Below are 18887 nucleotides of genomic sequence, written 5' to 3'. Positions count from 1 at the left end.
TATTATCTTGGAAGTCAGCCCTGCAAGGTAGACCACTTGCCAGCTGAGTTCCAACACACTAATTAAATAGTAACTGGCCAATAGGCCAAGATGCTGATTGCCCAATACAATGCAAGATTCAATATTAATTAAAACTGTACATAAAAGTTCATATATTTAGAAAGTGTGTAAGACAGGACTGTTAAAATAATAAAGACTAACTAAAATACACAGTACTAAACATACTTGGCAGTGTCCTCTGCAAAGACGTTACCTTGCAAAGGTTATGCTGCAGTCAACAACAAACTCCAAACAGGACGCAAGGGCCAAAGCTCTATCCAAGCTGGTCCAAGCACAAAGAACCATACTGAATCTCCATTTCCCCCCATACTGGACAACAACATGAGGAGGCTCCAGGAATCAATCAGGGCCTTGCTGGGACATGTGGTCCTGGGTCTCTGCCAGAGCAATTATCCTGAGCTGGGTTCTGATAAGCTTAATGAGATGGAATGCAGAGGGTGAACCTCCCTCTGCCCATTTGGCCTTCAATCCTAGATGGTCAGTTGCATCGGAGTTCTGTGTAATATGTCTGGGCACAACTCGGCTTTTCTCTGGGTTTCACTGAGTTACCCAGAATCCTTCCTTGGGCCCAGCCAAGCAGGCTTACCTTAGCATATGAACGAATGAAATCCTGTCCTCAAGTCACAGTTGACTTATACCAACCCCTGGTAGGGTTTTCGTGGCAAGAGATTAACAGAGGTGGTTTGCCATTGCCTGCCTCTGCTACCCTGGTCTGCTTCGGAGGTCTCCCGTCCAATTACTGACCAAGGCCGACCCTGCTTAGCTTCTGAGATCTGCCAAGATCAGGCTCTCCTGGGCTATCCAGGTCAGACCTCGGCATATACTCTGGCCAAGAAGCAGGTTTGGCTCTTGAAGGTTGGTAAAATTGGCAACAGCCCGTACATGTGCATTCTCTGTGGTGGCTTCTACCACATGGAATGGCCTGCCTGAGTAGGTCAGGAAGGGTCCCGCACTTCACTTGCAGAACGGACAAAACAGAAATGTTCAGGGGGGCATTTTTTTTATAAAGGTATTAGAGCTTTAGTATAATGGAACAGCTCAGGAAGATGCTTTTATAAGGGAACAGAATTGTAGTCTCTCGCAATGTTCATTGCCCGTGTCACCTTGCTTTTGCTGCACTGTCTTCTACCTTGGTATCTCATTTTCTGCATTATGGTACGTTGTGCCTTAGTTTTTAAAAAAAATTCTGACTCTGTAATCCTAGTCCTATTACATTGCTTACTGGATATCTCGCGCTGCTTGATTGAACTTTTTTTTATACTCTGTAATTTGTCTCGAATTTCAGTGAGAGAAGCAGGCTAAAAGTGAGCAAGTAAATAAATAACCCACAATTAAATCTACCTGGGAACAGGTAGCCTGCTGCTTGAAATTTCAGATTGGAGTGCCTACCCACAGGAAGCAGAACAAAGGTAGACCAAAGACCAATCAACAAGAAATTTTTAAAAAAATGAAATGTAACAGAGGAAACATAATTGGACAATGGACCGAAGGAAGTTCTGGATCCCTAGATTACTGAAGATTTTTCCTCTGTATAACTACTAACAGGTAACTTCCATTCTGCCCAACAGAATTTTGTGTTACTGGAAATCCTGCAAACTCTGTAATCATCAGAAGTTGGTTCAGCGATTGGTAGATGCTGCCTAGTTGGCCCCTTTCTGGAAAAAAGCGTAATCTAACCAAGCACTAGTGAGAACTATATGGTTGACATGAAAGTGGTAATGAAGGACGCCCCCATTATCCTTAGATATCTGGGTATATGAAAACGTGGCGCTGCACCCAAAGAATTATATTTTCCAGCCTTGATATAGTTGTTTTAATATAAACACAAGGGTTGGGATGCCATCACACAGAAAGGTCACCGGGATCAATCGGCACAGAAACATATAAACATTACATTAAGATTTAGATAGACAACACTTCTTACTGAACCAAACAGTTTTTAAAATATTGGAAATAAGCTTTTTGAGTTACACTGAACCCTTCTTCAGGCAGAGGACATGCCCAGATTGTTCTCAGGTTCACTCTAGCCGAGTCTGGTGTCCTTTAGAATGAAACAGCAGGTGTATCTGAGCGGAAGCTGGGATGGGTGCTTTTGTTTTGGGAGAGTCAAAGAGAAAGGAGAAGCACCTACCATACCTTGCCGCACAGTTTATACGGGATTCCCTTTTCGTCACAGTATTTGTAGCAAAGGGCAGCGCCTTCCACACACAGCTTCGCTTTTAAGGATCCCGGCGTGTAATAAATCCCACTGTGAATGACGCCGCTGTTGTGTCCGCTTTGATGACGGGCTACATAAGAGAGGCAATGGAATTATTATTATTATTATTATTATTATTTTCATTTATAGTCTGCCTTTCTCACTGAGACTCAAGGCGGATTACACAGTGTGAGATTAGTACAGTCAATTTCAAGGACATTTCCAGTGCTATAGGGTAAATAAACTCAATTTTGCAAAGACATAGCATTATTAAGAATCTAATACAGAGTTGGAGAAATACTGAAACAGAACATAAGCAGTTCCTGGGCTGACATTAGACCACATGAAGCACAAGTAGCTCATAGGAGCCCATATTAAAGACAACAGATAGTACGTAAGGCAACATAGTGGTGAAGTCTATGGTCCTGAACTCATTAGCGAAGAATCTGAGAGCCCCTCCCTACCATAGGAAAGCCTTTTTGAATAATTTGGTTTTACATCGTTTGCAGAAAGCTAGGAGGATGGGGGGGGGTCTCCTGACTTCCTCAGGCAGGCTGTTCCACAGGGTAGGGGCCACCACGGAGAAGGCCTACGTACAGGTTGCTACTGATTTCGCCCACATCCAGGGTGGCACCTGCAAGAGACCCTGTTCAGATGAGCGAAGCTGCCATAGAGGAACAAAGGGAGGGAGGTGTTCCCATAAGTATGCTGGGCCAAGGCTGTGAAGAGCTTTAAATGTGATATATATATAACATATATGAAATGTAATTTGTTAAAGAGCCCGGAAATGCTGTTGCTAGGATTGAATATGCAAGAAGTTAACATGAGGGACAGAACTCTGTTATATTATATGACTGCTGCAGCAAGAGTTTTGTATGCACAATAGTGGAAACAAGAAGACGTACCAGAAGTTGAGGAATGGATCCAAAAGCTGTTGCACGTGGCGGAAATGGAGAAACTGACAAGGAAATTGAGAGAGCAGAATCCGAATGAATCTTTAACTGACTGGAAGAAGCTTAAGGACTATGTGGAAAATAAATGGGATGTGAGAGGACAACTGTGGACTTTAGATAGTTATTAAGTAACATGAGCCATGAGAATGAACATGAACTTTACCTTAGATAATAGGGACTACATAGTAATTAGAGATAACGATAAGAAATTAAGGGTTTTTAGTGCTGTTTGAAGTCGAAAAGGGAAAAGGGGGAGGGGGAAGGGATGGGGAGGCATATACGGTAATTATAAGGGTAAATGAGTATGTATTGTCTATTATGTAATATGTTAACCCATTCAATAAAATTTCTATTAAAAAAGGGGGGCTTTATATGTGATAACCACTACCTTGAACTGAACATGGTAGCTGATAGGTAGCCAATGGGGTGACTGCAGAAATGGGGTGATGTTCATGCTCCTGCTCGCTCCTGATAGCAGTCGCGCCACAGCATTTTGCACCAACTGGATTCTCCTACTTAATTTGGATGGGAAACCTACATATAGTGCATTACAGTAGTCAAGTTTTGATGTTACCATAGCATGGATCCAGGTGGCCAGGTCGGCCAGGTTGAGGCAAGAGGCCATCTTCCAGGCTAGATTGTAAAAGGCGCTTTTTGCAGCTGCCTTAACTTGTTGTTCTAGTAGTAGCACTGGATCCAAAATAACCCCTAGGTGAGATGTCTGTCTAGTACAGTATAATCCCATCCTGCCTCCATGGAGATTGGGAGGGGGGGGGCGTGGTGACAGAGAGAGACTGCCCCAAGAGCACCTCGCAAGCTTCACAGCAGTGTGCAGATTGGAACCCAAGTCCGCACACTGACACACTAATCACTACACAACAATGGCTCTGACTGCCACACAGACCGTAAAAAATTCAGGCTAAACTTTTTTTTCTTTTGGCAGTCAGATGAATTACAAGTCCTGCTTTAATGGCCTAGAGTTCAAGGAGATAGCAACTCCGCGTCAGGGCTGTACCACTTTGGCCTGCAGGTGGAGGCTCACATGACAGGACACTCCCAGAGGACCATTCCATGTGGCCCCCCAGTCTGCCCTGTCCTATGCCACTTGCATAGCCAAATTGTAAAGGTGGGCCAAGTAGACATGGAAGCTGTGAACCAGCCACAGCAGAGAAAGATGAGGGCAGCACAAGAGTCAGAGATGGAGGGCATCCAAAGATGGGATGTGGCGGTATGCAGAGCGAGGTGACACTGCGGAAAGCATGTGGCATGCTCCATGCCAGAAAGGTTTGGGGGCTGATGGCTGAAGTCCGGAGTGGGCAGGGCCTCCGTGCCCCAGCTTGGCTCTCTGTAAGGCTGCCCGTGTGGCAGAGCTGAAATGGACGAGCTCTTGCGTAATGAGGACTGGCATGATGGGTACCATGCCTACTTGCCTCCCTGTTCTCATTCACAGCACCCAACCCGCACGTTACCAAGCGAGTCTTGAGTCTAAACACTACCGAGAGGCAAAGCTGCTTGGAGATCTTATCATTCCATTAAACAGCCGGTGCTCAGAGGCAACAAGCTCCCAAGGTGACCCTGAGCGTGTCCTCGTCTCTCAGCCACAGGCCACCCTGCCTCCTTAATAATACTGCCCTACCTGAAAAGGTTACTGTCAAGGTTACTGAGATAGTGCTTCATGTATGTACACAAAGTAGCGTCATTATTTAGCCATTCAGAGGAAAATTATATTTCAGTCACACGCACAGAATAAGGCTCAACTCTTCAGCCAGGCCAAACAACATAAAATGGTCACACAATAGTCTTTCCTATGAGGGTATCAAACAGACAACATCTTGTACAAAATCATTCAGGCTGGGCATGCTAAAATCTTGCGAAGGAAACAATACACATAGGATGAGCTCACTCTTGCGTCCCTTGAAAATAACAGAAAATCTCAGATGTATCGCAGGGATCACTGAACATAAAAAGCATAAAGTTAATGCTGTAGTAAATCTGTTAGCCTGGCGTTAGCCATTTTGCTTGCAACAAGGTAACATGACTATCAAGCGCCCTTTAACTGATTTTAGTAACTGTATCACATACCACAGTAACTGACCATGAAGCAATACAATCGGCACTGCAATTAACTAGCACAGTTCAAGAGCAATTGTGCAATATCCTTAATAAACTGAATGGATGTACAAAATAGGGATTGAGTAGGAGAAGTTACTGATGGATTATACCAGCTTTACTAAGCATTTTAAAAAAACAAAATCGTACAGTCCAGTAGCACCTTTAAGACTAACCAACTTATTTGTAACATAAGCTTTCGAGAACCACAGTTCTCTTCGTCAGGTACTACTGGACTCTACGATTTTGCAACTACAGACTAACACGGCTAACTCCTCTGGATCTAACACCGCCCCCCCAAACCTGAAAGCTAAAACTACAGAAAATATCAGAAAAAACTATGAAAAACCATGGCTCAGTTGAGAATTTAAAACAAACCATGGCTAAAGATTACTGACTGATTTATTTCATTTATAGTCCACCTTTCTCACTGTGGATTACATAATTAAAAACAATACAACCATGGATCGCAATCAGTTGGCAAAACAGAACCAGAAGTCATTGTTTGAAGGTTTTAAAAACATGGGCCCTTTTCACACTACTTACGTGCCTCCAGAACATCGCAAAATGTAGCGCAAGAGACACGGAAGATTGCGTCTTCTCGCACGAATTTTGTGCAATGTTGCACGAGTTTTGTGTGACGTCGCACAAAACTCTCGCGAGAAGACGCGATCTTCCGCATCTCTTGCGCTACATTTCGCGATGTTCCGGAGGCACGTAAGTAGTGTGAAAAGGGCCATGGTTGAAGTTGACCATCTATAATTACAGCTGTTGCTCTTCCTCTAAAGGCCACTGCATTTTAAAAAAGCAGAAAAGAAATGAAAGCAGTAAAACAGTTATCGCTTAAACCTGTTTTGCACTGGGGACTGTAGTTTGCAATCTAGGCTAACCATGGTTGGGGGTCTGAGTAAAACAAATGCAAATTACTTTGTCAGATCCAGACACAGAAACAAATGCAGTTTCATACCCAACTCCTCTTCCTTTTCCAGCACTCCGAAAACGAGGGAGGGATGTCTCAGAACGAGCGCTCGGGCAGATGCCAGCCCCACAAGGCCACCGCCAATCACAGCTACATCCAAGGTGCTATGGAAAATGTGTTTGAAAAGAACATTCTCAGGTCATACGCTCCACCCTTTATGAAGAGCTGATTTCAGTGACGAGCTACTAGAAAAGGTCTGAATTATTTATACATGCTCTTCTATTATTTTTTATATATTATTTATACATGCTCTACTCAAGAAATAAATTCAGAAGAGAATGATCTATCCTGAGATCTTGGACCATTTGGAAATAAAAATCCAAATGACTAAATAATTTTTAAAAATCACGTTGATAAAACTGTCTCTCTATATCCTGAACAAGGGGCAGATACCCAAACTGCCAACTCCCAAAGGTCATTCCTCTGATTTCCCCATTATCCATTGTAATGAGTCCAAAACCTCCCATGAAAGATAGTCTTGGGGTGGCCCCCCAACTTAATTTTCTTGCTTTAATACTGTGTTAACAAGAGACTGAGCTGAGGCAGGGCTATGGTTCATTGCTAAAGGCTCTAGAAAGCTTATACCACGAAAATCTGGTTGGTCTCTAAAGTGCCACTGGACACAGAAACTCTCCAGGTCAATCCCAAGCATTGAGACTTCCTCTGCCTTTGAGAGCCAGCAGTAATCGGTGCTGAGCTGCTCCCTGCAAACAGAAAACAAGCAAAGCAAAGGGGCAGAATCTTTCTCCCTGCTATGCTAGCTTTCTGTTTGCAGACTGTGTTAAACTCAAGGAAGCATTTAACCACGTGCCTTCTCAAGTGGACCCCTCCCTTTTACCCCCTCAGCATTCTGCCCATTTCATTGTCCTGCATTTGTGAATTACACCCACGTCAGAGGAATTCACGGGATGTGGGCTAGTGCTTAAGAGCCTGGGCTGTGATCCAGGAGTTCCCCTGTTTAGATCTCAATTCCGCTGCCACGATCTCCCTATGTAATTTTAGGCAAGTCGCGGTGGGGATAATAATCCCAGCCTGCTGTTAAGAGGGAGAACAAAACGATGCGGCACTTTGCACCCTAAAAGCGCTACATAGTACTTGGATGGGAGACCCCCAAGGAAGCCCAGGGTCGCTATGCAGAGGCAGGCAACGGCCAACCCCCTCTGTTAGTCTCTTGCCTTGAAAACCGGTTTTGGGGGGCGGGGACTATAAGTCGGCTGCACCTTGACAGCACTTTGCAAACACCGTATCTTTTGGCACCCTGACCTGTATGGCCCAGGTTAGCCTGCTCTCATCAGATCCTGGCAGCTAAGGTGGGTCAGTACTGGTCAGTACTTGGATGGGAGACCACCAAGGACGTCCCGGGTGTCAGGCAATGGCAAACCACCCTCTGAAAGTCTCTTGTCTTGAAACCCCCTTGAGGGTTTGCCCTAAGCCAACTGCTATTTTATAGCACTTGACACACACACAACTGAAGCAGGGGAGGCATTTGTGTGTTCCACTGCCTCTTTCAGGGCACTCGCCCCACCAACAGTGCTGGAAGCTGACATTCAACAGGTTCAGCTCTTCCTTCCAGCCAGCGACCCCGGTTAAATGTATGGCTGCAAAGGGCAGCTGCTCAAGGCACTGGCGAACAGAAAAAAAGAGAAGAGATGCCTTGGTGCCAGTTTGGTGTAGTGGTTAAGAGGGGCAGGACTCTAATCTGGAGAGCCAGGTTTGAGACCCCACTCCTCCACATGAAGCCAGCTGGGTGACCTTAGGTCGATCACAGCTTCTAGCTCTCTCAGTCCCACTCACCTCACAGGGTGATTGTTGTTGTGGGGATAATAATAACACACTTCGTAAATCACTCTGAGTGGGCATTAAGTTGTCCTGAAGGGCAATGTATAAATTAAATGTAGTTGTTGATGTTATTATTGGTACTGCCAGCCTCTTGAACGGGTTGTAGGATTGCCAGCTCTAGGTTGAAAAACTCCTGGAGATTTGGGGGGTGAAGCCTGGGGAAGGCAGGGGTTGGAGAGGAGGAGGACTTCAGCACGGTGTAACGCTACAGAGTTCACCCTCTAAAGCGGCCCTTTCCTCCAGGGGAGCGGATCCCCGTGGCCTGGAGGTCAGTAGCAATTCCGGGAGATCTCCAGGGCCCACCTGGAGGTGGGCACCGCAAGGGGTTGCCACATCTCCCCCATCCTGAGTCCCCCCGCCTCGAGTCTCCAGATTTGGGGGGCACTTCGGCCGTCCCCAGCCCGCCCTCCCTCGGGGCCCGCTGAGGGGCCGGTCCCGGCGCGGCTGCCGCCCTCGCTTCACCTCCTGGGGCTGCTGCTGAGGCGCCTCCCGGCGGCGGCTACCCGTTCGCCTCCGCCTGCGCGCCGCCAGGCCCAGGCCCAGGCCCAGGCCCCGCCGCCGGCCCGCGCCAGGAGCGTCCCCATGGCGAGCTTCAGCCCCGCGGCGCGGCTCCTCCTCCCTCCCCGCCCTCCTCGCAGGCCCGGGCGGAGCCACTCGGGCGCCCGGACGCGCAGGAAGGCGGGCAGGCGGAGGTGAGGCCGCGCCGCTTCCCCTCAGGCCGCGCCACGGGACGGCGGGCGGGACGGCGGGCGCCCTTCTTGCCGGTGGGCGACGCCGACTCCCTCAGCGCAGCCGAGGCCGCAGCGCCGCTTGCTCGGGCGTCAACCCCGCCGGGCCGGGCCGGGCCGTTGCGGTTCGTCGGGCTGCGAGCCGGGCCGGGCCTGCCTCAGCCCTCCCCTTTGGGGCGTGAGGAAAGCTCCCTCCTCGTTATATTGGCCTCGGCCTGCCTTGCAGGGTGGTTGTCAGGAGCCACTAGGGTTGCCGACTCTGTATTGAGAAATTCTTGGAGATTTGGGCGGGGGGGGGGGGGAGTGGAGCCTGCAAATGGTGGGAATTTGGGCAAGACCTCCCCAGGGTATAATGCCAGAGAGCTGCTGCGCCGCAGTGGCTAAGTGGTTTGGCTGCGAATCAGCACTGTACTGGTTCGAATCCCACTCCTGCCCTGAGGTCAGCAGGTGGCCTTGGGTGAGGCACTCCTCTCAGCCCCAGCTCCCCAGCTGTATTGGGGGGATAATAATAATAATAACACTAGTACACCCTCCTGGGTGAGAAGAGCAGTAAATAAGCGCAGTTATTATTATTATAGAATCCACCTTCCAAAGCTGCCATTTTCTCCAGGGGGCAAACTCATTTCTATCATAGAATCATAGGGTGGGAAGGGACCTCCAAGGTCATCTAAGTCCAATCCTCTGCACAATGCAGGAAATTCACAACTGCCTCCCCACCACGCCCTGATCTCCAAGTGACAAAGATCACTTCCCCTGGAGGAAATGACTGCTTTGGAAGATGGACTCTATGGCATTATACCCCACTGAAGTCTCTCGACGAACCCCACTATCTGCAGGCTCCACCTCTGAAATCTCCAGGAATTTCCCATCCTGGAGCTGGCAACCCTAGTTGCTCAGAATTTTTGTTAAGAATATATCATTAATCTGTGGGTGGTTCCATGCTTGACTCAGTGGATCCTCCACATTCAGGGGCAATGTGCCTCTGAGTTCCCATTGTTAGGGGCAGCATCAAGAGAGGCTGTGGCCCTCTTCCTTGAAACTGGAGGCTTGAGTAGACCTTGGGCCATTTCCAGCTACGCAGCTCTGTTATTCTTTAATCCTGACACCCTTTTTAGCCATCCTGTTGGTCCAGAGCTGCAGCTTGGCTAAAGCCATATCGTTGTTTCTCCACCTTTGCCAAGCCAGAATGAGGAGCCAGTGGGCTTCTCCCAAGGTCAGAACACCCCAAAATCTAATGCTCTCTTCCCACCTAAACTGCTACCTTTCATGATGCATTCTGGTCATTGGAGGTTTACCTTGTGTTGTTTTCTACCTTGTTTCCCCGCATCAGCCGTAATCCCCTCATCTGGAATTAACATCTATATGGGGCACAAAACATAAGACAGGCTTTTAAGCTAAGCACCTTGTGTGGAAGTGCACGTAAAAGAGCCCCCTTTTTAAGCTTCTTTCACACTGTTTGTCCATATAGTACAGCTATGCATGCACAGGAATCCTACATTAAAATCGACAGAGATCCAGTTTAAATTCATCTTTGCTAATTTCCTCCACTTTTTGTGCTATCTGTAGATGTTAATTCCAGTTAGGAGATGGAAGAAAAATAGGCCCTGGTCTTTTTTTCCTGGACACCTTTAAATTTTTCTTGTGCAGTTGGGTTTGTAATACAAAAGTAGATGCTCACTTGGCAGAAGTGTGCATTTACGCTACAAATATCTCTCTTCTGCTTTATATTTTCCAATGAACAATAGCCAAATGTTCATATACAAAATTCCATAAAGCTCAATTATAGCACATAGACCCCAGTTTCTCTTCGCCTTTTGGAATGCATACCTCACAGTTCCATACAGAAACCACAGCAGTCTTCCGGCGCAACTTTAGAGGCTTTGGGGAACATGACTGCCCCAAATTACCAGAGTCCACGGATGAAATCTCATCAGCCACAAATTCATCTTAAGCAAGAACTAATGGAGGGAAAGCAATTATTTAAGGTTTTATGTTGTATGTTTTAAATTTGAATTGGTAAGCTGCCTTAAACCATGGGAAAAGCTGAGGTGTAAATATTTTAGCCTCTAATAATATTGGCCTACCTTACAGGGCTGCTTGAAGGATTCTTGAGTTTCTGTATTTGAAGCTCTCAGAATGCTTGACGTGTGCTGTGTAAATATTCAGCATTAGTAGGATCTTCTAGCAGACAGACTGCTTGATTACGAGTAAGACGGCACCAGCAATGTATATCTTTTTTTTTATTCTAGAAACTGCCAGTAAACAATGTGTATTATTCCTTTTGCAGGGTCAAAGATGAGAAAACTGATAGCTGAGTTACCACAGCTGTAAACTGCATCTTGTTCAGAAGTTGCATGATGCTGATCAAACATTTGGCACACCAGGCACACAGATTTCAGAAGCTGCCCTCTTGTCAAACTTACAGGCACCTCTGGGGATGGCTGAATGCAGTTTTTAACAAGTAAGGAATCAGGCAGGGATAAATAAAAGGTATTTTCCCAGATGACACTAGGTGCACTGGTGAACTACGGATCTGGACCAGTTTCCAGCTCATTAACTGTCATTCCAAAAGAATTTCTTCTTTGAGGTTTCCCTGCCCTTTCACAGAAGTCTAATTCCTGCTTTCCTGGGTTGGCTGTCGTGTCTTAAAATTACCTGGCCGTCCCAAAGGGTATCTCATTTATACAGAAAAGGATCGTTTTTAAAACAGAAATACAAGCTGCGAGCCAACAAGGAACTGTGGAAGAGGACAAGTTTAGAAATCCCACTTCATCTCCCAGCCTTCCCCTTCCAGGGTTCTATAAACTGCCTGAATAGGCTAATTTCCCTTCTATCCCTTCCCCCCTCCAATCTGACTCTCAGCTGCTAGTGACATCCTGGTGCCTTTTTCAGAGTATTACCAGACTGGGCACCTGCTGGTTAATTTACAAAGTACAATAGTGTCCATGGGAGAGCTGCTTTCATGGCTGGGGTAGGAAGGGACCAGCTCCTGCACTGAGGAGCTTAGTGATATTCCACCTATTAGAATAGTAGAGAGTCCAGTAGCACCTTTAAGACTAACCAACTTATTTGTAGCATAAGCTTTTGAGAACCACAGCTCTCTTCATCACATGCATTGTCAGTAGCTATGGGATAAAGGGCCAAGTCCTCTTGTGGATCGAAAACTGGCTAATTAATAGGAAACAGAGAGTGAGTATAAACGGGCACTTCTCACAGTGGAGGGTGGTGAGCAGTGGGGTGCCACAGGGGTCGGTATTGGGTCCAATGCTTTTTAACTTGTTTATTAATGATTTGGAATTGGGATTAAGCAGTGAAGTGGCTAAATTTGCAGATGACACGAAATTGTTCAGGGTGGTGAAAGCCAGAGAGGATTGTGAGGCACTCCAAAGGGATCTGTCGAGGCTAGAAGAGTGGGCATCCATGTGGCAAATGAGGTTCAATGTAGCCAAGTGCAAAGTAATGCACATTGGAACCAAAAATCCAAAATATAAATACAAGTTGATGGGGTCTGAACTGGCGGAGACTGACCAAGAGAGAGATCTTGGAGTCATGATAGATAACTCACTAAGAACGTCAGCACAGTGTGCGACTGCCATAAAAAAAGCTAATGCTATGCTAGGGGTTATTAGGAAAGGGATTGAAAACAAATCAGCCGGTATCATAATGCCTCTGTATAAATCGATGGTGAGGCCTCATTTGGAGTACTGTGTACAGTTCTGGTCGCCACACCTTAAAAAAGATATCATAGCACTGGAAAAAGTACAGAGAAGGGCAACTAAAATGATTAAAGGGTTGGAACACTTTCCCTATGAGGAAAGATTGAGGCGCTTGGGGCTCTTTAGCCTGGAGAAAAGACGACTGAGGGGAGACATGATAGAGGTTTACAAGATAATGCACGGGTTAGAGAAGGTCGAGAAAGATGTGTTTTTCTCCCTTTCTCACAATACAAGAACTCGTGGGCACTCTATGAAATTATTGAGCAGTCGGGTTAGAACAGATAGAAGAAAATACTACTTTACACAAAGGGTGATAAACACATGGAATTCGTTGCCACAGGAGGTGGTGGCAGCTACAAGCATTGCCAGCTTCAAGAGGGGACTGGACAAATATATGGAGCAGAGGTCCATCAGTGGCTATTAGCCACAGGAGATAGATGGTATTCTCTTTGTGGGGAGGTGGTGCTCTGTTGTCTTGGTGCTGGAAGGAAGGCAGTGGGAGGGCTTCTGGTGTCCTGGCCTCACTGACAGTCCTTTAGATGGCACTGGATTTCTAGCCACTGTGTGTGACAGAATGTTGGACTGGATGGGCCACTGGCCTGATCCAACATGGCTTTGCTTATGTTCTTATGTTCTTATGTTCTTAAATAGTTCTAGATAATGTCACCTCCAAGACCACACGAAGCTGCTCAGCCCCCTGCTCAAGAATGGAATGTTAGCCCCTGGGCAGTAGTTATTTAGATAATCAGGGCCCAGAGATACCTTATTCAGGAGAGATCTCATAACCACCTCTTTCAAAGCAGTTGGAACTACACCCACCCGCAGAGAGGCATTTACTACCTCCTGGATCCACTCAACCAATCCAACCCTGCCCGATTTGATTAGCCATGAAGTGCAAGGGAGGGCCACGTGCTTCTGAGAAGCTTGGTGTAGTGTAGAGCCAGTTTGGTGTAGTGGTTAAGGGCAGCAGAACTCTAATCTGGAGAGCCCCCACTCCTCCTCTTGAAGCCAGCCGGGTGACCTTGGGTCAGTCACAGCTCTCTCAGAGCTCTCTCAGCCCCACCCACCTCACAGGGTGATTGTTGTGGGGATAAGAATAACACATTTTGTAAACTGATCTGAGTGGGCGTTAAGTTGTCCTGAAGAGTGGTATAGAAATCGAATGTTGTTGTTATTGTTATTCAAATTACATGCATCACAATCAATAATAAACAAAGGTCACATGTTATCACTGATTGGCCTTGCTGAGCTGATACAAGTCTCCACAAGAGACCTAAGTATCAACCAGATATCGGCGTAATATGTACGCTGTTCCATGTAGCGCCGTCAGAAAGCTGCAGTTTTTGCATATGAATTGCAAAGTTTTTCGAGATGGTTCCCGGTGCCCCGATGACAACGGGGACTATTGCTGTAATCTTCTTCCATAGTCAGGTGGTTTCTATTGTCAGATTTCTATATTTAACCTTTTTCTTGTTCTTTTTCTTCAACTCTGTCATCCCCCAGAATTGCAATGTCTATTATACAAACTTTTCAATTTTCCACAACTGTTATGTCTGGTGTATTGTATTCAAAGTGCCGATCAGTTTGTATTCTAAAATCCCACAAGATCTTGACTTGAACAGATAAAGCTGTTTAAAAACAGCCCGCAAAGTCATAACGAACTGTTGGAGGAACCCTGTGAGGTGGGTCAGTTTGCACGGTCTAGTACCCTCCTCAAAGTTCAACATCCTGGATTCTTTGGAGGAATCCATGACAACCCGTATCCTGTCTTCATGCTGGGATACATTCGAAGCAGCAGATTTGACTCATGCAGACAAATCACAAGAAGAGAAAGCTTACTTAGAGAAGGGCATTTTAAACAGCGATTGGATGGTTTTCCTTGAGCATTGCTGGCAGAGGAATTGCCTGGGAAACGCGTGTTCGAGAGACGTTTTCTTCCCTGTCAGTTCCTCTTGCTTCAACTGCAGAAATGGTGCTAGATGAACAGTTGGGAGAAGCAGCAGCTGCTAGGGAAGGAGCAGGGCTCTGCGTGAACGCCTTTCGGACTCTTTCGGCATCCTTGGGCCCTCCTCTAGAGTCAGCATTAAGGTGCCTTCACCGATGAATGGCGTGCAAGGACCCCCATTCTCAGTACACAAGAGCAAGGACAGGTGGAAAGGGTCGGCATTTAACTAGTTCTCTGAAAGCGATTCCACCCCTTACAAGAGAGCTCCAATCTGACTCTCAGCTGCTAGTGACATCCTGGTGCCTTTTTCAGAGTATTACCAGACTGGGCACCTGCTGGTTAATTTACAAAGTACAACAGTGTCCATGGGAGAGCTGCTTTCATGGCTGGGGTAGGAAGGGACCAGCTCCTGCACTGAGGAGCTTAGTGATATTCCACCTATTAGAATAGTAGAGAGTCCAGTAGCACCTTTAAGACTAACCAACTTATTTGTAGCATAAGCTTTTGAGAACCACAGCTCTCTTCATCAGATGCATTGTCAGATGCATCTGACGAAGAGAGCTGTGGTTCTCGAAAGCTTATGCTACAGAGGCATTTGACGAATAGAGCGGTGGTTCTCGAAAGCTTATACTACAGATACATCTAATGAAGAGAGCTGTGGTTCTCGAAAGCTTATGCTACAAATAAGTTGGTTAGTCTTAAAGGTGCTACTGGACACTACTATTTTGCAACTGCAGACTAACACGGCTAACTCCTCTGGATCTATCTCCACCTATTAGAGAGAGACAAGCAGGGAAAAACAAGCAACCCCTGCCCCCAGTTTCTACTTATAAAAGGATCTGATTCTTAATTCATATGTACTTGCCAGGTTAAAGTAGAACCAGTGATGATTCCTGGCAGTGTGGATTCCATATGTGCCCCAGGGGTGCATGTGAAATGAAGGAGGTATTCCTGTCTGATTCTAGGGCTCTCGGGGCTTAAACTAAAAAGCTCTGCAAAAAAAGAGAAGAATAGAAGTATTTTGATCTTCAGGGGCTAACGTTTGGATTCAATAAAGTGCTTGTATGATTGGAAGATGCTCCGTATACCTGGGAGGTCTAATGAGCTGTGCCTCTTTGTTGACAGAGTAGACTATGAACGGATTCAGGCTGTTGGTCCAGACAGAGCAGCCTCGGAATGGCTCCTGCGCTGTGGGGCGCACGTGCGCTACCAGGGCCTCGATAAATGGCAGCAAGATTACAATGGACTCCCTACAGGACCGTTAGGGAAGTACAAGATACAAGCGATCGATGCCACAGAATCTTGCATCATGAAACAGGGATTTGATCATCTGGGTAAGTTCTTGAAATAAGCGTTTGATAGAAGCTCTTGTTCCCTGCGTCTCATGCTGACTTTGTGCTCTAAAAGACGCCAAAATGGTTAAATGCCTCAGTTATTCAGAGCAGTCTTCTGGACAGATTAGTACCCACTCAGAGTGGTGAATAAAGTCAGTGTTATTATTATCCCCACAATGCAGCTGGGGCTGAGAGGAGTGGCTGATCCAAAGCCACCTCCCGAGCTCAGGGCAGCGGTGGGATTCAAACCAGCAGAATGCTGATTTGCAACCCAACCACTTAACCAGCAGCTCTCCCTAGTGAGTTTGTGCGGTACAGCAGTGAAGAGTGTTTGACTATGACCTGTGATGCCTGGGTTCAAATCCCAACCCTACCATGAAGTTCCCAGGATGATTTTTGTTCACTGTCAGCCTCAGCTATCTCCCACGGTTGTTGTAAGGATAAAATACAGCAGCGGAAACTAGAGTGGCAAGCGGCAGTACTGCAGCCCAAGCTCTGCTCACGACCTGAGTTTGATCCTGGCAGAAGCCGGGTTCAAGTAGCTGACTCAGCCTTCCATTCTTCCGAGGTCGGTAAAATGAGTCCCCAGTTTCCTGGAGGTAAAGTGTAGATGACTGGGGAAGGCAATGGCAAACTAGCCTATAACAAAAAGTCCGCCAAGAAAACGTCATGATGCGATGTCCCCCCATGGGTCAGTAATGACTCAGTGCTTGTACAGGGGACTACCTTTACCTTTACTAGACAGGTAGAAGCATGCTGCTTTGTGGCCTTTGATAATAGACTCAGCTGTCCCGTTTTGCATGTACTGCGTGGATTACTTGTGGAGAGATTTCATTTAAAATGTACTCTCTCCTGGTGATATCTTGCATTTAACCACCTCCGAAAATGCCTCTAAAAAGCAAATCTTTCCACTTCTTTTTAGCCTGACACAGAACTAGCCAGGATAAACCCATGACAACAGATACACGTTTGAGCAGTTTAATACAAAAGATTTTTGATGCTGAAATGCTTAGCTGCAGACAATTGTAACTTGTTTTGACCAGCTGCAGCAACTCAAAACTTTAAAAAACCCTTTCTGGTAGAATATGCACAGCCAACCCTTTCCCCTTCACGCCGGTGTCTTAGCTTGATTTCAGGGACTGGAGTAGCTGCCAGCCCTCAAAGACTATTAAGCAAGCACCAGCTGCCAAGTAATGCTTAGAAGGAAGTTCCTAAGAGGAGAGGAGAACGAGGTGAACTGTTTTGGGTCCCCATTGCAGAGAAAGGCAAGATATAAATGAAGTAAAATAAAAAAAAATATATGAATAAAAGTCTGCATAAAACCCAAGGCTCATGTTTGTATCACGTGATGGAATGGTGCCTGGAGCCACACAATTATTAAAAAAAACCACATCAGCATGTTGCATGGCACACTTCTGCATTCCCTAATGAAAGACGTACAGGCCTGCATTCCCCAAACAGTCATCTCTCGCCATTCCTTTGTGGTGGAAGCCTTCCTGTAATTGTTTATGAGCTAGAACTGTAGCTTTCCAGGCAGGCTTTTGTGGTAAGCCCCCTTAAAAGTGGATGTTTTCCCTCTGTTCCAGATGGCCTGGAGCACGTTGAGGAAATCAAGTTTTGTAAGTGTATGTATCTCCAGGATGAATGCTTGCAGCGGCTCAGCGAGATCCAAAACTTACAGAGAAGCCTACTGCGTCTGTGGCTAATTTCCTGTGGGAATGTCACAGACAAAGGCATTGTTGCTCTCCATAAACTCAGGTATGCAAATTAAATTTGTTTGTTGCATGTACAATATTATTGCACCAGTGTTTTCTGCAGTCAGTGCGAAATACAGAAGGCGTCAACCTCATCATTCAACCTCTTATGTCTGCACATCTGGGAACGGCAGTTGGGCCAGGACCTCTAGATGAGTATGCAGGTACTTAAACAGAACATACACCTGTTCTCTTGGAAAATGTAAAGTGTGAAAATAAGCACATTTCTGCTGATCAGTATGGTGGGCTTTGAACATCTTTCCGAAGCTATCTTGTCCAGTGTGACTTTAAGTGAACCGGATTCAAGAGGATGACGAGAAGGTAACCTGTCTGGGGTAGCCCAAAATTTTTCAGACCGTTTTGAGTGTGTGTGTGTCGGCCTCTTTTCAGACGAGCAAGGTTAAAAGTACGTGTGAAAATATCCTGCTAGGTTTACATTTCCTATTGCTAGATTTTCCATTCCTGCTTATTGCTGCGTGTGCGTATCTGAGGCACTGTAGCCGAGAGCAACTCCTTTGCCAAGCCTAATCCCCCCCCCTTCTCCTTTAATTTTGTACAGTAATCTGCAGTATTTGTTCCTGAGTGACCTGCCTGGGGTAAAAGAGAAGGAAACGACTGCACAGATCCTTAGGAAATCAGTGCCCTCACTGGAGTTGGAATTAGACCTGGAATAAAAGGAAATTCCACGTTATTTGGCTTTAATGTATTACAAAGTGAACTGCCTTACATCACGTTTGCCCAAGAGTAAGTTCTGGTCCTGCTGCATTTGGAGAGGATGCCCCTCGCGAAGCGTGATCTGTGTCTGTGGCCCCATGAGCATCCTGCAGTGTCGTTTGAGTAGTCCTGCAGCTCTTTGAGCTGAGCTGCTGAGGCCAGCTGCTTAGGTTCAGGAGGACAGATGCCATTTGGCAAGTCATACAGGTGCCTGTAGCCCAAAGGCCAGGGCAGGAGCAGCCCAGGATAGCAGTTCCTTTGCATTTCTCATTGACCGCTGCAGGGCTTTTTGTGGACTCTGGAAGCCAAAATCTGACTTGTAAATGTACTGCTATAATTTCTTCTGATTATTTACTGTGCTGCTAAAGCTTGTGGCTGGAAGCCACCTTGACTTCCAGAAATGGTAAGGTATATATTAAATAATAAAATGGTTTGCCGTGCCATGGGGAGGTTGGCTCCTTATTCTCTCTTTCGTGGGCTGCACACTGGCCTGAGCACCATAAACTGCCATAAAAGGGGACTTAGGTGGGGCTGTGTGAGATGCCTCCGCTGCAGTTGT

At 46.3% G+C, this 18887-nt stretch overlaps 2 protein-coding genes across 2 annotated transcripts in view; one reads left to right on the top strand and one right to left on the bottom strand.

The window, feature by feature from the left end:
• L2HGDH (L-2-hydroxyglutarate dehydrogenase) overlaps positions 1-8787 on the bottom strand; it is a 33266-nt gene extending 24479 nt beyond the window's left edge. The window contains exons 1-3 of the mRNA XM_054971504.1: positions 8600-8787; positions 6287-6402; positions 2197-2348 (exon numbers count right to left, since the gene is read on the bottom strand). Coding sequence (XP_054827479.1) covers positions 2197-2348; positions 6287-6402; positions 8600-8721 — 390 coding nt within the window. The 5' untranslated portion in view covers positions 8722-8787. The remainder of the gene's footprint in view (positions 1-2196; positions 2349-6286; positions 6403-8599) is intronic.
• On the top strand, positions 8742-18305 carry DMAC2L (distal membrane arm assembly component 2 like). The gene is made up of 5 exons (XM_054971505.1): positions 8742-8829; positions 11153-11326; positions 15652-15860; positions 17447-17618; positions 18174-18305. Exons 2-5 carry the CDS (start codon positions 11220-11222, stop codon positions 18286-18288), a joined length of 603 nt encoding a protein of 200 aa, XP_054827480.1. The 5' UTR covers positions 8742-8829; positions 11153-11219; the 3' UTR covers positions 18289-18305.
• Positions 18306-18887: the final 582 nt, after the last annotated feature.

Source organism: Eublepharis macularius, chromosome 2, assembly GCF_028583425.1.
Source record: "Eublepharis macularius isolate TG4126 chromosome 2, MPM_Emac_v1.0, whole genome shotgun sequence".
NCBI lineage: Eukaryota > Metazoa > Chordata > Lepidosauria > Squamata > Eublepharidae > Eublepharis > Eublepharis macularius.
The sequence above is the reverse complement of the archived record's forward strand: the minus strand, read 5'-3'. Positions and strand labels throughout refer to the sequence as shown.

Coding starts and splice junctions, on each gene's coding strand:
- DMAC2L (XM_054971505.1), top strand. CDS start 11,220: ATGATGCTGATCAAACATTTGGCACACCAGGCACACAGATTTCAGAAG. Junction 11,327..15,651: donor CTGAATGCAGTTTTTAACAA/GTAAGGAATCAG, acceptor CTTTGTTGACAG/AGTAGACTATGAACGGATTC. Junction 17,619..18,173: donor GTTGCTCTCCATAAACTCAG/GTATGCAAATTA, acceptor AATTTTGTACAG/TAATCTGCAGTATTTGTTCC.